The sequence below is a fragment of the Carcharodon carcharias genome, chromosome 13 (genome assembly GCF_017639515.1).
Source record: "Carcharodon carcharias isolate sCarCar2 chromosome 13, sCarCar2.pri, whole genome shotgun sequence".
NCBI lineage: Eukaryota > Metazoa > Chordata > Chondrichthyes > Lamniformes > Lamnidae > Carcharodon > Carcharodon carcharias.
In genome coordinates this window covers 119,103,061-119,123,625 of record NC_054479.1, presented here as the reverse complement: position 1 = coordinate 119,123,625, position 20,565 = coordinate 119,103,061, and the positions used below count along the sequence as shown (strand labels likewise).

Below are 20,565 nucleotides of genomic sequence, written 5' to 3'. Positions count from 1 at the left end.
CACTAGTTAGACCACACCTAAAATACTGTGAACAATTTTGGTCCCCTTATCTAAGGAAAGATATACTGGCATTGGAGGCAGTCCAGAGAAGGTTCACTAGGTTGATCCCAGTATGGAGGGATTTTCTTATGAGGAGAAGTTAAGTCGGTTGGGCTCGTACTCATTGGAGTTTAGGAGAAAGAGAAGCGACTGTATTGAAACATATAAGATTCTTAGGGGGCTTGACAGGGTAGATGCTGAGAGGTTGTTTCCTCTTGTGGGAGATTCTAGGACCAGAGGGCATAACCTCAGAGTAAGGGGTCATCTATTTAAGACAGAGATGAGGAAGAATTTCTTCCCACAGAGGGAAGTGAATCTGTGGAATTCTTTATTGTGGAGGGCTGTAGAGGCTGGGTCGTTAAGTATATTTAAAGCTGAGATAGACAGATTTTCAATCAGTAGGGAGTCAAGTGTTATGGGGAAAAGGCAAGCAAGTGGAATTGAGGATTAGCAGATCAGCCATGATCTCATTGAATGGTGGAGCACACTCAATGGGCTGAATGGCCTACTTCTGTTCCTTCGTCTTATTGGGTAGAATTTTTCCTATGGCGGGTGGGTTGTTCAGGAGCGGGCACGCAGCTGATCGCTGCCTGCGATCGGCTCCACGCTGCCATTTTACACGGGCGAGCCAATTAAGGCCTGCCCAGCATGATTCACAAATCCTGAGAACTGCGGGACGGGATGGGCGGTGGCGGGAGTCCAATGACCGCCAGGTCCAATGGCAACCCAGCGGCCTGTTTAAAAACAGCGCAGGCAGCCTTTCAAAGGCTGCCAACAATGGCGCACAGAAGGATGTCCGAGAGCGCTCTCAGAGAGTAGGCTGGGCAGGAGGGCAGGTCGGCGGGGCAGTGCGCTCCGAGATTTTCAGATGAGTGCCTCGCTGTCCTCCTCGAGGAGGTGGCAGCATGGCACGACATCATAGTGTCAATGGACGGGAGGAGGAGGCCCCCACCCCACCCACCCACATGATGAAACATGCCTGGGAGGAGGTGGCAGAAGAGGTCAGCTCCCATGATATGGTGCGACAAGTGGTTCAATGATCTCTTGCAATCGGGAAGGGTGAGTGCCATGTTGGCATGGGTCACTAAGCACAGCAGTTAAGTTGGCCCTCCAACTCGGAATTTTGATATTGCATTCATTCATTCACGGCATGTGACCTTCGCTTGGTGGGCCAGCATTTATTGACATGCCAAGTTGTCCCTGAAATGGTGGTGGTGAGCTGCCTTCTGCATCCACTGCATATGGTACACATACACCCACAGTGCTGTTTTGGGGGCGAGTTCCAGGATCTGGACCTAGGCGCAGTGGTGGAAGGCCGAAATACTTCAATCTCAGGATGCTGACTGACTTGGAGGGGAACTTCCAGGTGGCGGGGTAACCATCGGTCTGCTGCCCTTGTCCTTCTAGGTGGTAGTGCTCCTTGGTTTGGAAGGTTTTACAGTGAGTGGCAAATGTGATGGAGGCAGTATCTGGGCAAGGGGGTCAGCCCTGGCTGCTTGGAATGAGTGTAATGGGCTCCGGGGTCACAAATTGGATGAGCCCTGCAATGTTTAACTCAGGTGCGGGTGGCCATGCTGCAATGGTAATGCAGGTATAGGGTGGACTAATCAATGTTCCTATCTCCTTTCAGAAGACCGCACACAATAATGCTGAACGGATGTGGACCTACTCATATTGACCAGATACGAGCAGGAGGCTCTTGAGCTGAAGAGGCGCCATGCACCCAGGTCTACCAGCCGCAGTGAGGTTGGGGTGCCAGTGGGAGGCAAGAGTGCTGTGCACTGAGGTCAGAACGTCAGTCAGTGCAAACATTCCACTATTGATTGTATATTGATTTCAGCATCCAACATGGGTTTCCCATTGATAATGGAAGGAGGAGCACATTCTGATACAGATGCCAGGTATGCACATTAAAAGTGTAATGACTTCAATTAATCAAATGTCCTGTTCTTCCTTTCAGCCTCTTCGGAGCACGCCCACACTCAGGAGGCAGAGGGATCACTACTGACCCCTGAGGGCCCTGAAGATATACATGCACCAGCATCACATCATCTCAGCAAGGCAGGCTCCAACACAGATATCAGCACCTCAGTGGGGATAAGATCGTCGGCTAGTGTCCCGGTGTACAGTGGTGAGGGCACTTCACAGTTGCTTGAGGTGCAGGCGGAGACGGAGAGTGCCCAGGGTGCTGGCAGTCGGAGGACTGCTGGGGACCAGGAACATGCCCAGTCAGTGGCTGATGATGTGCTTCTGGAGTCGTCCCTGAGGCAGCAGATGCTGGAAGTCCAGTAGGGTGTGCAGAAGGATCTGGCAGAGATACATGAAGGAATGTGTGCCATGGTCTCCATGATAGAGGAGGCCATGTGGAGCATGAGCAATGCAACTCAAGAAGAATAATCAGGGCTTCCTGGGGATGCGCTCAGACCTGCAAGCCCTCACAGCGGCATTGACCTCAGGTGGTCATTGGATCAAAGCCTCCCGGGTGTCCCTGCCTCCCTTGAGGTTGCCCGGGTCAACATCTATCTCCTCAGCATTCTCCCGAGCATGGTCCTCCTCAGACTCACTACTGGACTCATTGTGTGCAGCCAGAGCACCTAAGTCTACATCTTCTTCCTCCACTGTGTCCCCACTTTCCAGTGCTATATCGTGGAGAGCGCAACATGCAACATGACACACGACCTGGAGGTATTGCAGTGCACCCTCAACACATCTTGAGAAGACTGATGGTTCCACCGCCCTTGTACAGGCTGCTCGGCCTCTGTTCTTGGATAGCGGAGAGGTGTCATGAGCCACCTTTTGAAGGGATAGCCCTTGTCATCCATCCAGCTGGGCTGCAGCACTGAAGAGCCTTGGCACCTGGGACTGTCTGAAGATGTAGGTGTCATGGGAGCTGCCTGGGTACCTGGCACAGACTTGCAGAATTTGCATCCTATGGTCACACACTATTTGCACGTTCATGGAATGGGATCCCTTCCTGTTGATAAAAGCATCCGGCTCACCCGCTGGTGCCTTGATGGCCACATGTGCAGTCAATGGCACCCTGGACGCAGGGGAACCCAGCAATTGCTGCGAAGCCTTTGGCTCGCTCTGCCTGGCTGGCCTCGTCTAAGTGGTAGTGAATGAAAGCCAGTGCACGTCTGAACAGAGCATCTGTCACCAGCTTAATACAGCTGTGGACAGCTGATTGGGAGATTCCGCAAAGATCACCCACCGACCCCGGAAAGAGCTGAAGGCATAGAAGTTGAGGGTAGCCGTGACCTTCAGCGCCACTGGCATGGGGTGTCCACCCACAGTCGGAGCTGATCTCAGGGCCACTCATCTGACAGATGGAGATTACTGTCTCCCTTGAGAGACGGAGCCTCCTTTGGCACTGCACCTCAGACATATTGAGGTGGCTGCATCACCGCCTATAAACCCTGGCAGCATGAGAGTGGCGTCTTCTGCGGTCCCTTCCACCTTGGACTTCCTGTTGGCCCTACGCCCCTTGTGCCTGTGCCTCTCCTCCCAAAGGTGGCTCCCCTGGAGGCTGAATATGGATTCCAGGCCTCCTCCCCATTCTGGCCCTCTTCCTCCTCAGAGGAGCGCACAATCCCCATTCCGAGGTGAGGGAAGGCTGCCTGAAATCTGCAAGCCCCCAAGAATTGTTTCCTCCAGAGCCCTGACCTGAAGTCTATTATTCCTGTCAAAGCAGCTCTGAAGAGATTTGAAGTTCTCCTGTTCACACAAACTAGCAGTAAGTTTCTAAAGTAAATGACTAACAACTCGCATTTGCGAGCCCACTCACCCCTCTTCTCCTGCCCATGGATGAGGTTTTTAAAAATGTGGCCTATCCGCCTGCCCGTTGCGCCCATGCAATGCTCTGAAAATCACACGGGCTGAGAAAAATCCCTGTGTATTACTGCCTTAAGTGACCCATTAATTAATGGCGTGCCCGCGCTCCAAAACATCGTGATGGCATACGGTGATGTCGGGACACATGCCCGACATCATCGCACACCATTTTATGCGTTGGCATGTCAGGCCCTCCCCCGCACGCAGACATCAAAATTCTGCCCATGGTCTTGTGATGTTTTCTTCTCAAACAGTCTTTCTTTCTTACTATGATAAATCTTTGCCGAGTTATTAAATATCTCCTTAGAAATCTGCCACTGAATAGCCTGCTTCCTGATTGGCTCTAGAATGTACTGCTCTAAGAAATTGTCCTGAATGCACTCTATGAACTCATTTTTCAGGCTACCTTTGCCAATCTGATTCACCCAATCTACATGTAGATTAAAGTCACCCATGATTATTGTGGTAACTTTCTTACATGCCCCATTTATTTCTTCCTGTATACTCTGTCCTATGTAACTACTGTTAGGGGGCCTATTTAATTACTCCCACAAGTGACCTCTTATCTTTCCTATTTCTTATCTCTACCCTAACTGATGCTATACCTTGCTCTTTTGAGCTAAGTTCATCTCTCACTACTGTACTAATGACATCCTTTTAATTTGTACAACACATTTCACTGTGGCATTTGTTTACTGTGTCTAATAAATGTTTTGTTTTCCTAATTTAGAGAAGCTGTCAAAGCAGTAACCAATATTCAGCATTTGGAATACAATGACGAAAATCCACCTCTATGGTTTGGATATGATAATAAAGGGAATGAGTTCATCATCAACAAGGACGAAGATGAAAAGGCAGAATATGCTTAAGCATTAAATCGCTATGAATGTCAGAAATCCACACACATACATATATATAAAATATATATATACATACACATAGATATACATATAAAGCTTTAAAATATAATTTTAATCATTTATAGACAGTATCTTTAACAATGACTTTTGATTACCTGTGCATCAAAAATAAATTTTACAATGAAAAGTTCAAGTTAGGACTATATTTATTTAAAGATACCAAAATCATCTTATCTAGTGTAGATATAAAAGTATCATTATGTTTAAAAATGTGTCAATAGACAAGTTTTTAACAATTAAGCTGGTATGTAATTCTTTGTAACTTGCAAAGGTAACAAAATATTATGTTAGTCCTTCAGTTATAATGCAATGAACATTGCAAAAAAATTACTTGCCTATTTTATAATATTCATTACTTTGTGAGATCAATGGATAATAGTTAAAATGGGGACAGGAATGGTGAAAAATATTGAAAAAATTCTGGACAGAGTAACCAACTGTGTATGACAAGCATTCCATCTAAAATTTAAGGTTGAACGTTTTGGATTTCAAATTGTGACATTTTGTTTTAAAATTATATATATGTGCACACATAAGTTAGAAAGTTCAAATTCTGCAACATTGGATTTTATACTATTATGGACATAACTACTTGAGCTATGAAAGTAGTTCTGCCAATGAAACATCCAAAAACAATATCACTACAATATTGTGTTCAAAGTATTGCTTAAATCATTTTGAAAAGGTTTGTTTGTACTACTTTTTGGATGTACACATTTCAAAACAAACTGACAAATAAAGGACAAAGTATTCAAAAATAACAGTTTGCTTATGAAATTTTATTGCATGCATACTTCCATTTTTATTCAGCATCTTTCACAACCTCAGTCTCAAAGCCCTTTACAATCACTGATCAAATACTCAGTCTCTGTCATAAATTTTAAAAGAAAGAAACCTTTCTTTTCAGTAAGTACTCTTAGTTTAAGTTTGAGGCAATGCTCTAAAGATGTGGGATTGAAATTGGATCTTGGTTAATGTGTATTTTGTAGCTATGTTATTTAGTACTGTGAATCCTGTAAATTAGGTACACCCAAGGGATCTGCATCTGGTGTCCTTATTTTCAAAATGGTCTATCATAAATCTCCAGTTCAAGGTTCACAGTGATAATTTAGAGGTAAGTGTTAGTTCCTGGAAGATTAAAGTTTAACTGTAGAAAATGAAATAAATACAACTAAAGAAGTTTGAAGACTATTACACTTAAAAGGTTGGGGCCATGTTAACTTAAGGAGTTAACAGCAAGAAAAGCAAGATCATAAAAGAGCAGGTGGGCTTACTTAGCTGGAGAATTGGAGACAAGGCTTCGACACTGTTTGCAGAAGAATGCAGCCCAGAGTTGTTTTGTTTTGGGAGTTAGGGCTACAATTAACTTAAAAACATTCAGTGAGCCTTGGAAGGCCAAGTCAGCATTGAGATGGGTGGACTTAAGAAAGTTCTAGGGTTTCAACTTATCTGTGCTTTCTGTGGAATTGAGTGTTCTGGAGCAGGGAAAAAAGCCATATTGAAAAAGTGCTGCTGTTCGCAAGCTCCAGGCAACAGATGTGCTGCTGTTAGCTGGCTGTCGGTAACTGGGGCTTCGGAAAAGTCCCAGGAGCTGTTTTATAACTCTGTGCAGTTAGGGCTCAGCAGAAGTCTGGGAGCTGAAAAATGGAAGGAGGTCACTAGCTTCATGCTGGAAAAGATTGGGGCTCAGAAGAATCCCTGGGAGCCACTTATAGCTTGGTGTAGCTGGGGAGATTGGAGCTTGGTGAAATCCATGGGGAGTGCCAGCTATTTAAGAGCTGAAATTGCACCTGTAAGTGCAGACTTGGAAATCCAGGAGAACAGTGTCTTGAGAAACAAGATTGAAACCCTGGGAGGCGTGCAGTCATTGAGGCAGTCAGAGTTGGAAAAGCTTTGAGGGAATTCAGAGGCTTAATCTTCGAAAGTGAAAAGTTGGGAGCCCCTCGTGAGGGAGTCAATATTTCAGCGAGATTGGTTGACTCAGTGTTTACTGATGGCGGGGGGGGTTGGGTGAGAAATTTGTGGGATTTGTCTTGGTCGCATTTGCTATTTATCGTACAGTGTGGTGTGTTTGCCTATAAATTCACATGTGCCTCATATTAACTGTGAACATTAGATTATGAGATAGCGATTGTAAATTGTTTTATCTTTTTTACCTTGTAGTTTATTTTTGTTCAAATCCTGTGGAATGTTGTGCCTTTACTCTCTTAGCAAGTGTACTGCATCTCAAACTTTGTCTACTTTAAACAAAATGTTATTGGTCCCTAGCCGGATCATACCAGAAACTCAGGGGTTGGGTCATGGATCATAGCAGGTCATTGTATGCATTGTTACCTGGATGGGGGAGACAGTGGCATAGTGGTAATCCAGAGGCCCAGACAATACTCTGGGGAGATGGGTTCAAGTCCCAGTAATGGCTGTTACTACTTATCCTGACTCTGCAAACAATGATGGTGCCATTAACCCATTCTCCCAACCTTCTCCCTACTTCCGTCTCAGTCTCCTAGTCCCCTTCCCCTTTTTTCTCAGTCACCTTTGCTACCCAAAACCCTGGTCTCCATCTCCTCAAGCCTCCATTCTATGTGTGTCTTCCTACCACCATTTTCAGAGATACTCAGATTTCATACCCTCTCCTGAATGTCACTGCCATCAATTCCTGACTCCTCAGCCTCCGCAATGGTAGTTGGGTGACATCCAGAATGGGGGAGGGGGTGTAGACTGCAGAGTGAATTTTAATGCAATGATCACCATGTATATTACTTCCATAGAAAATCTAATGAGCTTCCAGGCCTTTAGACACCCACGTCTCATTTCAGGACAGTACCAGTCAATCTATGTGGGTTGAAAAACCGTGACTTTTGTGGAATGGGGTGTGCTTTAACCAGCATCCATAAAAGCAGAGAAACCTCTCTACCCCAGAAAAAAACCATGCAAGTGTTACTAATCTGCAAGTAAAGAGATCTCCATTCCACAGAATAGAAACCATTTTTTCGCCTGTTGCTACTTTGCACTTATCTAACTGTGCTTTGAGTTGCAAACAGACTTGGTGCATTGAAGGTCGTCCATAGTTTATAAAAATTTGTGAGTATCCATGGTGAAGGTTCAGCTTTATCGATTACTGTATCGGTTATTTAGGACGGTCACTAAATGCTTTTTTTTTTTGCAGGTTTCTTTTTTTTTGGGATGTCCCATTTGTACAAGTTTCACTGTAATTCAAATACATTCTTCATGCATTTGCTGGTAACCTGTGTTACATGTAGCTTACATAAGAGATCAAACAAGCTTGCAGCAACGTACATTTTAACAATGAATCAGCAATATGGCAAAAATTGTTGAGTATTTTTGTGATTACGTGTTTATTAAGAAAGTTACTAAAATTAAGGTACAGGTCCAGGATTGTGACTATACAAAAAGGTGACTGCATTCACGAAACAATATATCAGCTTAACACTTTATTCTATGTTTATTCAAAGAAATTAAATGTTACAATATTAAATCATCAAAAACTGGCAAACATTTGATAATCAATCTTTGTCAATTGTTTGAACAGTTTATGACATATGGTGATATAATAAACATGATTTAAATCATTTTATTTGTAGTTGAAGTATTACAAGTGCATCTAATGATTATACATGGAAACTTTTGACACATCAATAAAGAGAAAACAAAAATCCACTCGGTGTAAGGACTCATTGTAATGACTTTAGTTTGAGAGATTCAATCCAACTATGGCTTTTAACGTTCAGCATGCCACGCACTGCATGAGCCTTGATTAAATGAGTACCTTCTCCTCTACCATTCAGAAAAGCTAAAATCACAAGGGAAAAATGCATCATTTAGTGAAGCATGTATAACAATACTTTACCACCTCACAAATCACATTTGTCCTGACATTGTTTATTCTTTCTGCAATATTTTTACTTTGCAAACCTCTTGCCACTGTCCCTACGTACAAGGTTGCTGTGTATTGTAGTTGTCATTGTTTTGTTTAAATAATCTATTTTCAATTGTTTAGGTTATTGATTTATTTTAAACCTCTTGTGTTTAAATAAAATTCACAAAATGTAGCCTGTGTATATTTATTTATATAATTTGCATTCCAGAAATAAAGTTAATTTTGACAGAACAAACTTTGAATATTTCAAACACTAGTTTGGTTATAAACAAATATTTTTATTTTAAAGTAAAATACTGAAAATGCTGGAAACCTGAAATAAAAACAAAGTGCTGGAAATACTCTGCAGGTCTGGCAGCATCTGCGAAGAGAAACAGAGTTAATGCTTCAGGTTGATGGCCATTCATCAGAAAGGTGACTGACCTGAAACTTTAACTGCTTTTCTTTCTACAGATGCTGCCTGACCTGCTAAATATTTTTACATGTCTTTCTTGCACTTGGATAATTACCAACACTTTAGAATTTACATATTTTAACATTACTCTCCATATTCAAAGGGATGGAAGTGCCCTCCAAGACTGTCTATGGAAATAACATTTTATTTGCTTTAATGATACCACAATGTTTTGAAAAGAGTCCAATGATCTTCAAGACATAAGCTGGTGTGAAACAAGTTTAAAAGATTAAAAATAGGTTTTCATTTCAAGGGTGGTGATGTGGCACAACACACTGCTATACAAAAACAGTGGGGTATATATTAGTGCCAGTTGTCCACTAGAGTTTTCTGATTAAAACACAAATTTTGTTTGTAAATTAAGACTGGAAAAATGGGAATAAATTATACTTCGAATTACTCACAATTATTGCAGAATCACAGAATCTCACAGCGCTGAAGAGGCCCTTCGGCCCATCGAGTCTGCACCGACACGAGAAACACCTCACCTACCTACCTAATCCCATTTACCAGTACTTGGCACGTCATAACATTCAAGCTATGGGCCAAGTGCTCATATCCAAGTACTTTTTAAAGGATGTGAGGCAACCCGCCTCCACCACCCTCCCAGGCAGTGCATTCTGGACCGTCACCACCCTCTGGGTAAAAAAGTTTTTCCTCACATCCCCCCTAAACCTCCTGTCCCTCACCTTGAATTTATGGCCTGATATAACTTAGGTGAGTATCAGCACAGTTTGGGGAACAAAGGTTACAGAATCATGATTAATAATGAAACAAAAACAATGAATGGTGGAAAATTGGGTAAGAAAACTTCTACCACTTAATTTTTCAATTATTTTAGCCAACCTGTTGCCAGAGGCAAAAATTTGGGAACCAAAAACAGTATACTGCAGAATCCATTATTTAATGGGGCAGTTTTTCCAACACACTAGTCTTACAAAAGATAGAAGAAAACAGTTCAAGCTAAATTAAGGTTTGTTGTAAATGGAAAATTTACACCTAACTTTAAATTTATTTCTGTAAAGGTTCACCTTACCATGAATAATTTGGTGATCTTGTTGTGTGCTGCTTTCAATGTCCTCCAACTGAATCTCAGGACTGACCTCTACTGTGATTCCTGATAGCTGTAACTCAGCTCTTAGAGCTTTGGGCACTTTTAATGTGATAGAACCTGCCAAGATCATGACAACTTTTGGAAAGGATTAAAAAAAAATACACTCCACAAAAACATATGTAAATGCACCTTAAAACTGTCAATAGCCCAGTCCCGGTGAAATATTAGTACAGACAATTTGTATACAAGTTTAGCCAAAAATACTGTCTCACAGGTGAAAATACTGCTTTACACCAACAATTGCAGTAACTTCCTTGAAGCAAGAAGTTGCAAATTATATACTGTAAGGAAGCTATCGTGTCAGAACTGGTTTCAAGCAGTGACTATACATTAAAAGGAGCTGTAAATTAACTGAAATGTTAATTTTGAGACTTGAAAGAGAAATATTCCATACCCAGTTTCTGATAGAAAAACAAATAAGACATACACCCTTGAGATCTCCTGATGGCTCAAGTTTATCAATGAGGTAGCTGAGCCATACATACCAGATTTAATTTTTGATTTGTGCCATGATAGCAGTGGTAGGACAAATACATTTGGCCTCAGAACCCCAGGGTTGGATAAAAAGAGGTCAGGTTCTAGGAATTTGTCTTACTGCAGCTTTTCAAGCAGCAAGTGATTTTAATTCCAGTACAGTGATCACAGAATCAGAATCACAGTGCACAAGAGGCCATTTGGCCCATTGAGTCTGCACCAACATGTAAGAAACACTTGACCTACATACCTAATCCCATTTACCAGCACTTGGCACGTCATAACATTCAAGGCTATGGGCCAAGTGCTCATCCAGGTACTTTTTAAAGGATGTGAGGCAACCCACCTCCACCACCCTCCCAGGCAGCGCATTCCAGACCATCACCACCCTCTGGGTAAAAAAGTTTTTCCTCACATCCCCCAAAACCTCCTGCCCCTCACCTTGAACTTATACACCCTTGTGACTGACCCTTCAACTAAGGGGAACAGCTGCTCCCTATCCACCCTGTCCATGCCCCTCATTATCTTGTATATCTCGATCAGGTCGCCCCCTCAGTTTTCTCTGCTCCAACGAAAACAACCCAAGTCTATCCAACCTCTCTTTATAAATTAAATGTTTCATCCCAGGCAACATCCTGGTGAATCTCCTCTGCACCCCCTCCAGTGCAATCACATCCTTCCTATAATGTGCTGACCAGAACTGCATACAGTACTCCAGCTGTGGCCTCACTAAGGTTCTATACAACTCCAACATGACCTCCCTACTTTTGTAATCTATGCCTCGATTGATAAAGGCAAGTGTCCCATATGCCTTTTTCACCACCCCATTAACGTGCCTCTCTGCCTTCAGAGATCTACGGGCACACATGCCAAGGTCCCTTTGTTCCTCAGAACTTCCTAGTGCCATGCCATTCATTGAATACTTCCTTGTCAAATTACTCCTTCCAAGGTATACCACCACACACTTTTCAGGGTTAAATTCCATCTGCCACTTATCTGTCCTTTTGACCATCCTGTCGATATCTTCCTGTAGCCCAAGACATTCAACCTCACTGTTAACCACCCGGCCAATCTTTGTGTCATCCGCAAACTTACTAATCCTACCACCCACATAGTCATCTATGACGTTTATATAAATGACAAATAATAGGGGACCCAACACAGATCCCTGTGGTATGCCACTGGACACTGGCTTCCAGTCACTAAAGCAGCCTTCTGTCATCACCCTCTGCCTCCTACAACTAAGCCAATTTTGAATCCACCTTAACAAATTACCCTTTATCCCATGTGCATTTGCCTTCTTTATAAGTCTCCCATGTGGGACCTTGTCAAAGGCTTTGCTGAAATCCATATAAACTACATCAACTGCACTACCCTCATCTACTCACCTGGTTACCTCCTCAAAAAATTCAATCAAATTTGTTAGCAATGACCTCCCTCTGACAAAGCCATGCTGACTATCCCTGATCAAACCTTGCCTCTCCAAGTGCAGATAGATACTCTCCTTCAGAACTTTCTTCAATAGTTGTCCTACTACTGATGTGAGACTCACTGGCCTGTAGTTCCCTAGCTTACCTCTACAACACTTCTTAAATAGCGGAACCACATTAGCTGTTCTCAACTCCTCTAGCATCTCCTCCGTGGCCAGAGGGGAATTAAAAATTTGGGTCAGAGCCCCTGTGATCTCTTCCCTTGCCTCCCTCAGCAGTCTGGGACATAAATCATCTGGACCTGGAGATTTGTCCACTTTTAAGCCTGCCAACACCTCCAATACCTTGTCACTCCCTATGTCAATTTGCTTAAGAACCTCACAGTCTCTCTCCCAGAGGTCGATACCTTCATCCTCATTCTCTTGGGTGAAGACGGATGTGAAGTATTCATTCAACACTCTAGCGATGTCATCTGGCTCCACCCTTAGATTGCCCCTTGGTCCCTAATGGGCCCTACTCTTTCCCTGGTTATCGTCTTCCCATTGATATACTTATAGAATATCTTGCGATTTTCCCTAATTTTACCAGCCAGAGCTTTCTCATATCCTCTCTTTGCTCTCCTAATTGCTTTCTTAATCTCCACTCTGCACTTTCTGTACTCCAATAATGCCTCTGCTGATTTGCTTCCCTTGTACCTGCTAAAAGCCTCTCTTTTCCTTCTCATCGTAACTTGAATATCTCTGGTCATCCATGGTTTTCTGGGCTTGTTACTCCTACCTATCACCTTAGAGAGAAATGTTGAGACTCTATCCTCCCCATTTCTTTTTGAACATCCCCCACTGCTCCTCTGTAGATTTCCCTACAAATAACTGTTCCCAGTCTACCTTGGCCAGATCCTGCCTTATTTTACTAAAATCCACTCTCCCCCAATCCAAAACATTTTTTTGCAACTTGTCGATTTCTTTGTCCATAACAAACTTAAACTGTACCATGTTGTGATCGCTATCGCTAAAATACTTGCCCACCACCACCTCAGCCACCTGTCCGGCTTCATTCCTCAGAATTAGGTCCAGCACTGCGCCGTCCCTTGTTGGACCCTGTACATATTGACCTAAAAAGTTCTCCTGTACACATTTCAAGAAATCCACTCCATTCAAGCCCTTAACACTATGTCTATCCCAATTAATATTGGGAAAGTTCAAATCACCTAATATAATTACCCTATTGTTATTGTTTTCACACACCTCCACAAATTGTGCACTATTTCCTCCTCAATTTCCCACTGACTATCTGGGGGTCTATAATAAACAGCTAACAATGTGGCTGCCCCTGTTTTATTCCTAAGCTCTACCCACAAAGCTTCATTCAATGCCCCCTCCAAGATATTATCTCTCCTTACTGCAGTAACTGATTCCTTAACTAATAATGCAACGCCTCCTCCTCTTTTACCTCCTCCCCTGTCTCGCCTGAAGATTCTGTATCCTGGAATGTTGAGTTGCCAATCCTGTCCTTCCCTCAACCACGTCTCAGTGATTTAAATATCATTTTGTTGACATTATGGTACCCACTGAAAGCAAACAGCTGGTTGGATTAATCATGCAGCAAGCTCTCAATCCAAAATCATGCTGCCATATCTACAATGCAACTTGTAAAGCATGCTTCCACCACTTAACCCTCTCAAACATCTAAAAAAGTACCTCTAACTAGGTGGTTACCAAGGGTATATGTTTTGTGTCACTTGCAAAATTGTGGCATGTTTTCTCACCAATTCACTCAAAGTTGTTTCTTTACTTCCTGCTCAGCATTTCACAACATGTAGAATGTAGTCTCACCTCCTTCTGCTCAAAGGGTCTCTTCATTCTCTTTTCAAATGAAACGCCTGCTTGATTCTTATCCAGCCTATGACACCTCATCCACAAGGATGAAGAGACCCTTCAAATTATTTGAGTGAAGGAAGCCCATTGAGGAATAGGCAAAAGATATTTTGGCAACTTCATATTAATTCAGCAAAATAAACATTCAATTCTACATTGTACTCTTGGTAGCACCGAACATTCCATAAATGACTTAAGCAGTCATATCTGGCCCTCTTCTACCAGGCACTACAGTGTCTACACACACCACTGGAAGAAAATTCTTCTCTGCCGGTAAGTAGTCTCCTAAACTTCAGGGATGATCAGGAAAAGAACCAATTAAGACTTCAGCCCCTACCAGCACCAGACCAAATAGATCCAGTTCGGGGAGGGGAAAAATCTAAAGAGAGTCATCAGAGGGAATAGTAGTGTAGTGGCATTGTCACTGGATTAGTAATCCAGAGACCCAGGATAACGCCCTGGGGGCCCAGGTTCGAATCTCACCATGGTAGTGGTGAATTCTGGAATTCAAAGTTTGATGATGACTACCATGAAACCATTGTTGTAAAAACCACCACTTGCAAGAAGCACAGAGTGGCAAGGGCACAGAATATACTCTGGATGGGGGACTTCAAATGTCCATCACCAAGAGTGGCTTGGTAGCACCACTACTGACTGAGCTGGCCAAGTCCTAAAGGACAACAGCTCCTAGACTGGGTCTGCGGCAGGTGATGAGGGAATCAGCAAGAGGGAAAAACATACTTGCCCTCATCCTCACCAACCTGCCTGCTGCAAGTGCATTTGTGCATGACAGTATCGGTAAGAGTGACCAGCACGCAGTCCCTATAGAGATAAAGTCCTGCCTTCATATTGAGGATATTCTCCATCATGTTGTGTGACATTACCACTGTAGATTTCGAACAGATCTAGCAACTCAAGATTGAGCAACCATGAGGCGCTGTGGGCCATCAGCAGCAGCAAAATTGTACTCAACCACAATCCATAACTTCATGGACCAGCATAGCCCCCACTCTATCTTTACCATCAAGACAGGGGATCAACCCATGTTCAACGGCGAGTGCCAGAAGCAGCACCAGGCATGCCTAAAAATGAGGTGTCAATGTGGTGAAGCTACAACACAGGACTATTTGCGTGCCAAGCAGCATAAGCAGCAAGTGATAGGCAGAGCTAAGCAATTCCACAACCAACAGATCAGATCCAAACTCTGCAGGCCTACCACATCCAGTCATGAATGGTGGTGGATGAATAAACAACTCACCGGGGGAAGAGGCTCCACAAAAATCACCATCCTCAATGATGGGAGAGCCCAACACATCAGTGCAAAAGATTTGGCTGAAGCATTTGCAACAATCTTCAATCAGAAGTGCCAAGTGGATGATACATCTCAGCCTCCTCCGGAGGCCCCCGGCATCAGGTGCCAGTCTTCAGCCGATTCGATTCACTCCCCGTGATATCAAGTAATGGCTGAAGGCACTGGATGTCGCAAAAGCAGTGGGCCCTGACAATATTCTGGCAAAAGCACCGAATACTTGTGTTCCAGAACTTGCCACGGTGCCAGCCAAAACATTCCCGTACAGCTACAATACTGGCATCCAGCCGGCAATGTGGAAAATTGCCTAGATATGTCCAGTACACAAAAAGCATGACAAATCCAACCCACCCAATTACCAACCCGTCAGCCTACTTTTGATCATCAGTAAAGTGGAGGAAGGGGTTATCAATAGTGCTATCATGCAGTACTTGCTTAGCAATAACCTGCTCATTGATGCTCCATTTGGGTTCCGCCCAGGTCGCTCAGCTCCTGACCTTATTACAGCCTTGGTTCAAACATGGACAAATGAGCTGAATTCCAGAGGTGAGATGAGAGTGACTGCCCTTGACATCAAGGCAGCATTTGACTGTGTGTGGCATCAAGAAGCCTTAGCAAAACTGGTGTCAATGGGAATCAGGGGAAAACCCTCTGCTGATGGGAGTCATACCTAGCACAAAGGATGATGGTTGTGGTTGCTGGAGGTCAATCATCTCAGTTTCAGGAGTTCCTCAGGGTAGTGTCCTAGACCTAACCATCTTCAGCTGCTTCATCAATGACCTTCCTCCCATCATAAGGTCAGAAGTGGGGATGTTCGCTGATAACTGCACAATGTTCAGCACCATTCACAATTCCACAGATACTGAAGCAGTTCACGTCCAAACGCAGCAAGGCCTGGACAATGTCCGAGATTGGGCTGACAGGTGGCAAGTAACATTTGCACCACACAAGTGTCAGGCAATGGCCATCTCCATTGAATTCTCCAGAATCTAACTATCACCCATGACATTCAACGGCATTACCATCAATGCATCCTCTACTATCAACATTCTGGTTTCAGCACTCTCACCATTGACCAGAAACTGAACTAGACTAACCATATAAATACTATGGTACAAAAGCAGGCCAGAAGCTAGGAATCCTGTGGTGAGTAACTCACTTCCTGACTCCCCCAAAGCATGTCCAGCATTTACAAGGTGGAAGTCAGGAGTATGATGGAATATTCTCCACTTGCCTGAATGAACGCAGCTCCAACAACATTCAAGAAGCTCAACACTATCTAGGATAACGCAGCCTGCTTGATTGCCACCCCATCCACTTCCTCCACCACCAACACACAATGACAGCAGTGTGTATCAACTATAAGATGCACTGCAGGAACTCACCAAGTCTCCTTATACAGCACCTTCCAAACCCACGACCACTACCATCTAGAAGAACAAGGGCAGGAAACAGATGGAGACACCACCACATGGAAGTTCCCCTCCAAGACACTCAACATCCTGACTTGCAAATATATTGCGTTCCTCCACTGTCACTGGGTTAAAATTCTGGGACTCCCTTCCTAATAGCACTGTGATTGTACCTACACCACATGGACTACAGCAGTTCAAGAAGGCAGCTCACCATCACCTTCCAAATGGCAATCAGGGATGGGCAATAAATGTTGGCCTAGCCAGCGACGCTCACCTCCCATGAACGAACTTTAAAAAAAGAGGCTGACCATTAGTGAAATGGAGCAAGTCGAAGTAGCAGCAGTTAATCAGCAACCAGTGGAAAGAGGGGCAGAAGTCAGACAGGCAATTGTATGGGTTTCCACCTGGTTAACTTCCCTCTGGGGAAGGAAGGGGAGATGGAATATTGGTCTATTAGACGTCTGCTCCCTCCATGCCAAGGGAACATGTCTGGGAAGAGTTACATGGCTACCCCAGGAATTCCATATTTGTATAGCCTTTACAGACCAATCATCAATTAAAAGTATGAATTCTGTTGAAGTCCCAGGAAAATCCCCAAAGGCAGCAAGATAAAGGTAATTGATCCCAGAAAAGATCAATGGCCTTTATTAGGTGGCATTTAGTTTCTTTTGTTCTTCCAAGGCCTAATTCCCCCACTGACAAAATGCCATTTTGCTACTCTGACTTACACTAGTTGTTATAAACGTGCACTTTTGCTACCCATCACTCATCCCAGAACCTTAATGATCCCGCAACAGCATTTTGTGCAAAGTTTCATTGCACAGGTCACCAGAGCTTTTGTTCCACCATACATCTATTGGTGAAGCAAGCCTTCAGAAATTCAAAGCCCAAGTAACAAAGGTCAGTCATAATAGTCTTGAATAACAGGCTTTTGGAGTGAACAGTTTTGATGCCTTCCAGCATTTTATATGTGCACTCAGTGAATTAGATGCTGCATGGAGAAGACGACAGAAAACTGACTTTGTGCTCATTATAATGAATTAACATAATTTGAAGCCACGAAGGAGGCTAGCACATGCTAGAAACTGCCAAAATGTTTTTTCCCGTGAAATCACGGGTTCAGTGCCAAGTGCTGAGAGGCCTGCCTGTATGCCTGATTCACAAACCTAGCTCTCTACCAAGGCATGGCATACTTCCAAGCACAACATTGGAGAACTGGCTCTTGGGTTCATTCTGTTTACAGAAACGCATGCTATGTATGTTGAACATTTATAAAGCTTCATTGTAACTACCTATTAATCCCAGCGAGAAATGTATATTTAGGAGATTTTTTTAAAAAAAACTCGTTCCATTCTTTTATACCCCATCAGAAAAAAATTTGACCAAGGTTTCCTGCTAGCTTTAAAGTCTGTCAGGAATTAGAGCTGAATTGTACTCTTTAAGTCTTAAGGGTCTAAGATTAGACCTTAACCTCTTCAAAAATAACAGGACTTCCAACAATGCATATCTGTCTAATACATTCCTTTCTGCTATAACAACTCTCAGTTGCTGTAAGGTCCTGCACAGAGACCAGGCTGCAGAGGCTCAGTAATGGGTAATCAAACACACTGCTCAATTTAACACCGACATGACTAAATGGTAAGAAAATGAAAGGTTCCAAGCAGCCTCGCAATGATGAATATCAGTGAGGAGTTAAATTATGGGATGTTTTGTCTAGCATATAATTGATGATAGAAAATTAACCAGATTATTCTTGAACCCTTTTAAAAAGGAGGCTCACTTACTAAAACTGGAATGTATATCACAGAATCTTTCAGGACAGTGAAACACCACATGCCCCAAGCAAGTAATTTTCCTCACATGAGCCATCTAACCCAATTCCACACTCCTGCTTTTAATATTCCGCTTTCCCAAGCAACTAATTTTAAAAATGCATAGATTCTGCTTCAACAATTTGCAGCAAATATTCCACATTTTAACCATTTTGTGGTAAAGAATTTTTCAATCCTCCTCTATTTTTTTTCTTTGATGTTTTTAAATTTATGCCCTTTGTTACTATTTCGCTGGCTTAAGGATGCAAATTTGGAAGGGTTCCATCAAATACCCCTTAACCTTCTCAATGTTAGTGAAAAAATCTGTAACTTCTCAAGTCTCTTTTCATAACCTCATCAATTAATTGCAGCTAACTTCTGGAACTAACACCAACTGTTTAAAGATTTATTTGAGTTAACAAGCATGAATTTCAGAGGTTACATGGATAATACAAGCCGTATTATGAAACTTGCTGATTTGGTGTTTAAATTGCAGCCAGGCACCTATGAACATAAAATAAAAACAGAATTACCTGGAAAAACTCAGCAGGTCTGGCAGCATCGGTGGAGAAGAAAAGAGTTGACGTTTCGAGTCCTCATGACCCTTCGACAGAACTAGGTGAATCCAAGGAAGGGGTGAAATATAAGCTGGTTTAAGGTGTGGGGGGGTGGGTGGGGAGAGAGAAGCAGAGGGGGGTGGTGTGGTTGTAGGGACAAACAAGCAGTGATAGAAGCAGATCATCAAAAGATGTCACAGACAACAGAACAAAAGAACACATAGGTGTTAAAGTTGGTGATATTATCTAAATGAAGGTGCTAATTAAGAATGGATGGTAGGGCACTCAAGGTATAGCTCTAGTAGGGGTGGGGGGAGCATAAAAGATTTAAAAATGGAAATAGGTGGGAAAAAGAAAAATCTATATCATTTATTGGAAAAAAAACAAAAGGAAGGGGGAGAAACAGAAAGGGGGTGGGGGTGGAGGAGGGAGGTCAAGACCTAAAGTTGTTGAATTCAATATTCAGTCCGGAAGGCTGTAAAGTCCCTAGTCGGAAGATGAGGTGTTGTTCCTCCAGTTTGCGTTGGGCTTCACTGGAACAATGCAGCAAGCCAAGGACAGACATGTGGGCAAGAGAGCAGGGTGGAGTGTTGAAATGGCAAGCGACAGGGAGGTTTGGGTCATTCTTGCGGACAGATCGCAGGTGTTCTGCAAAGCGGTCGCCCAGTTTACGTTTGGTCTCTCCAATGTAGAGGAGACCGCATTGGGAGCAACGAATGCAGTAGACTAAGTTGGGGGAAATGCAAGTGAAATGTTGCTTCACTTGAAAGGAGTGTTTGGGCCCTTGGACGGTGAGGAGAGAGGAAGTGAAGGGGCAGGTGTTACATCTTTTGCGTGGGCATGGGGTGGTGCCATAGGTGGGGGTTGAGGAGTAGGGGGTGATGGAGGAGTGGACCAGGGTGTCCCAGAGGGAACAATCCCTACGGAATGCCGACAGTGGGGGTGAAGGGAAGATGTGTTTGGTAGTGGCATCATGCTGGAGTTGGCGGAAATGGCGAAGGATGATCCTTTGAATGCGGAGGCTGGTGGGGTGATAAGTGAGGACAAGAGGGACCCTATCATGTTTCTGGGAGGGAGGAGAAGGCGTGAGGGCGGATGTGCGGGAGATGGGCCGGACACGGTTGAGGGCCCTGTCAACAGATCAGATGCTACGGAGGCGAAGGAACTGAGAGAATGGGATGGAGTCCTTAGAGGAAGCGGGGTGTGAGGAGCTGTAGTCAAGGTAGCTGTGGGAGTCGGTAGGTTTGTAATGGATGTTGGTGGACAGTCTATCACCAGAGATTGAGACAGAGAGGTCAAGGAAGGGAAGGGAAGTGTCAGAGATGGACCACGTGAAAATGATGGAGGGGTGGAGATTGGAAGCAAAATTAATAAATTTTTCCAAGTCCTGACGAGAGCACGAAGCAGCACCGAAGTAATCATCGATGTACCAGAGAAAG

General features: G+C 43.6%; 2 protein-coding genes across 7 annotated transcripts in view; one reads left to right on the top strand and one right to left on the bottom strand.

Moving 5' to 3' along the window:
• The window catches only part of fbxl13 (F-box and leucine-rich repeat protein 13), a 255,100-nt gene extending 250,361 nt beyond the window's left edge, over positions 1 to 4,739 (top strand). The window contains 1 exon segment of the mRNA XM_041203120.1: positions 4,601 to 4,739. Coding sequence (XP_041059054.1) covers positions 4,601 to 4,739 — 139 coding nt within the window.
• Positions 4,740 to 4,823: 84 nt separating this feature from the next.
• The window catches only part of fam185a (family with sequence similarity 185 member A), an 88,819-nt gene continuing 73,077 nt past the window's right edge, over positions 4,824 to 20,565 (bottom strand). For 3 of the 6 annotated variants that reach the window (XM_041202531.1, XM_041202534.1, XM_041202533.1), the window contains 2 exons: positions 10,179 to 10,331; positions 4,824 to 8,601 (listed from right to left, as the gene is read on the bottom strand). In XM_041202531.1, the coding sequence (XP_041058465.1) occupies positions 8,483 to 8,601; positions 10,179 to 10,331 (272 nt within the window). In that variant the 3' untranslated portion in view covers positions 4,824 to 8,482. The remainder of the gene's footprint in view (positions 8,602 to 10,178; positions 10,332 to 20,565) is intronic. The other 3 variants (XM_041202532.1, XM_041202535.1, XM_041202536.1) reach the window with 2 other exon arrangements.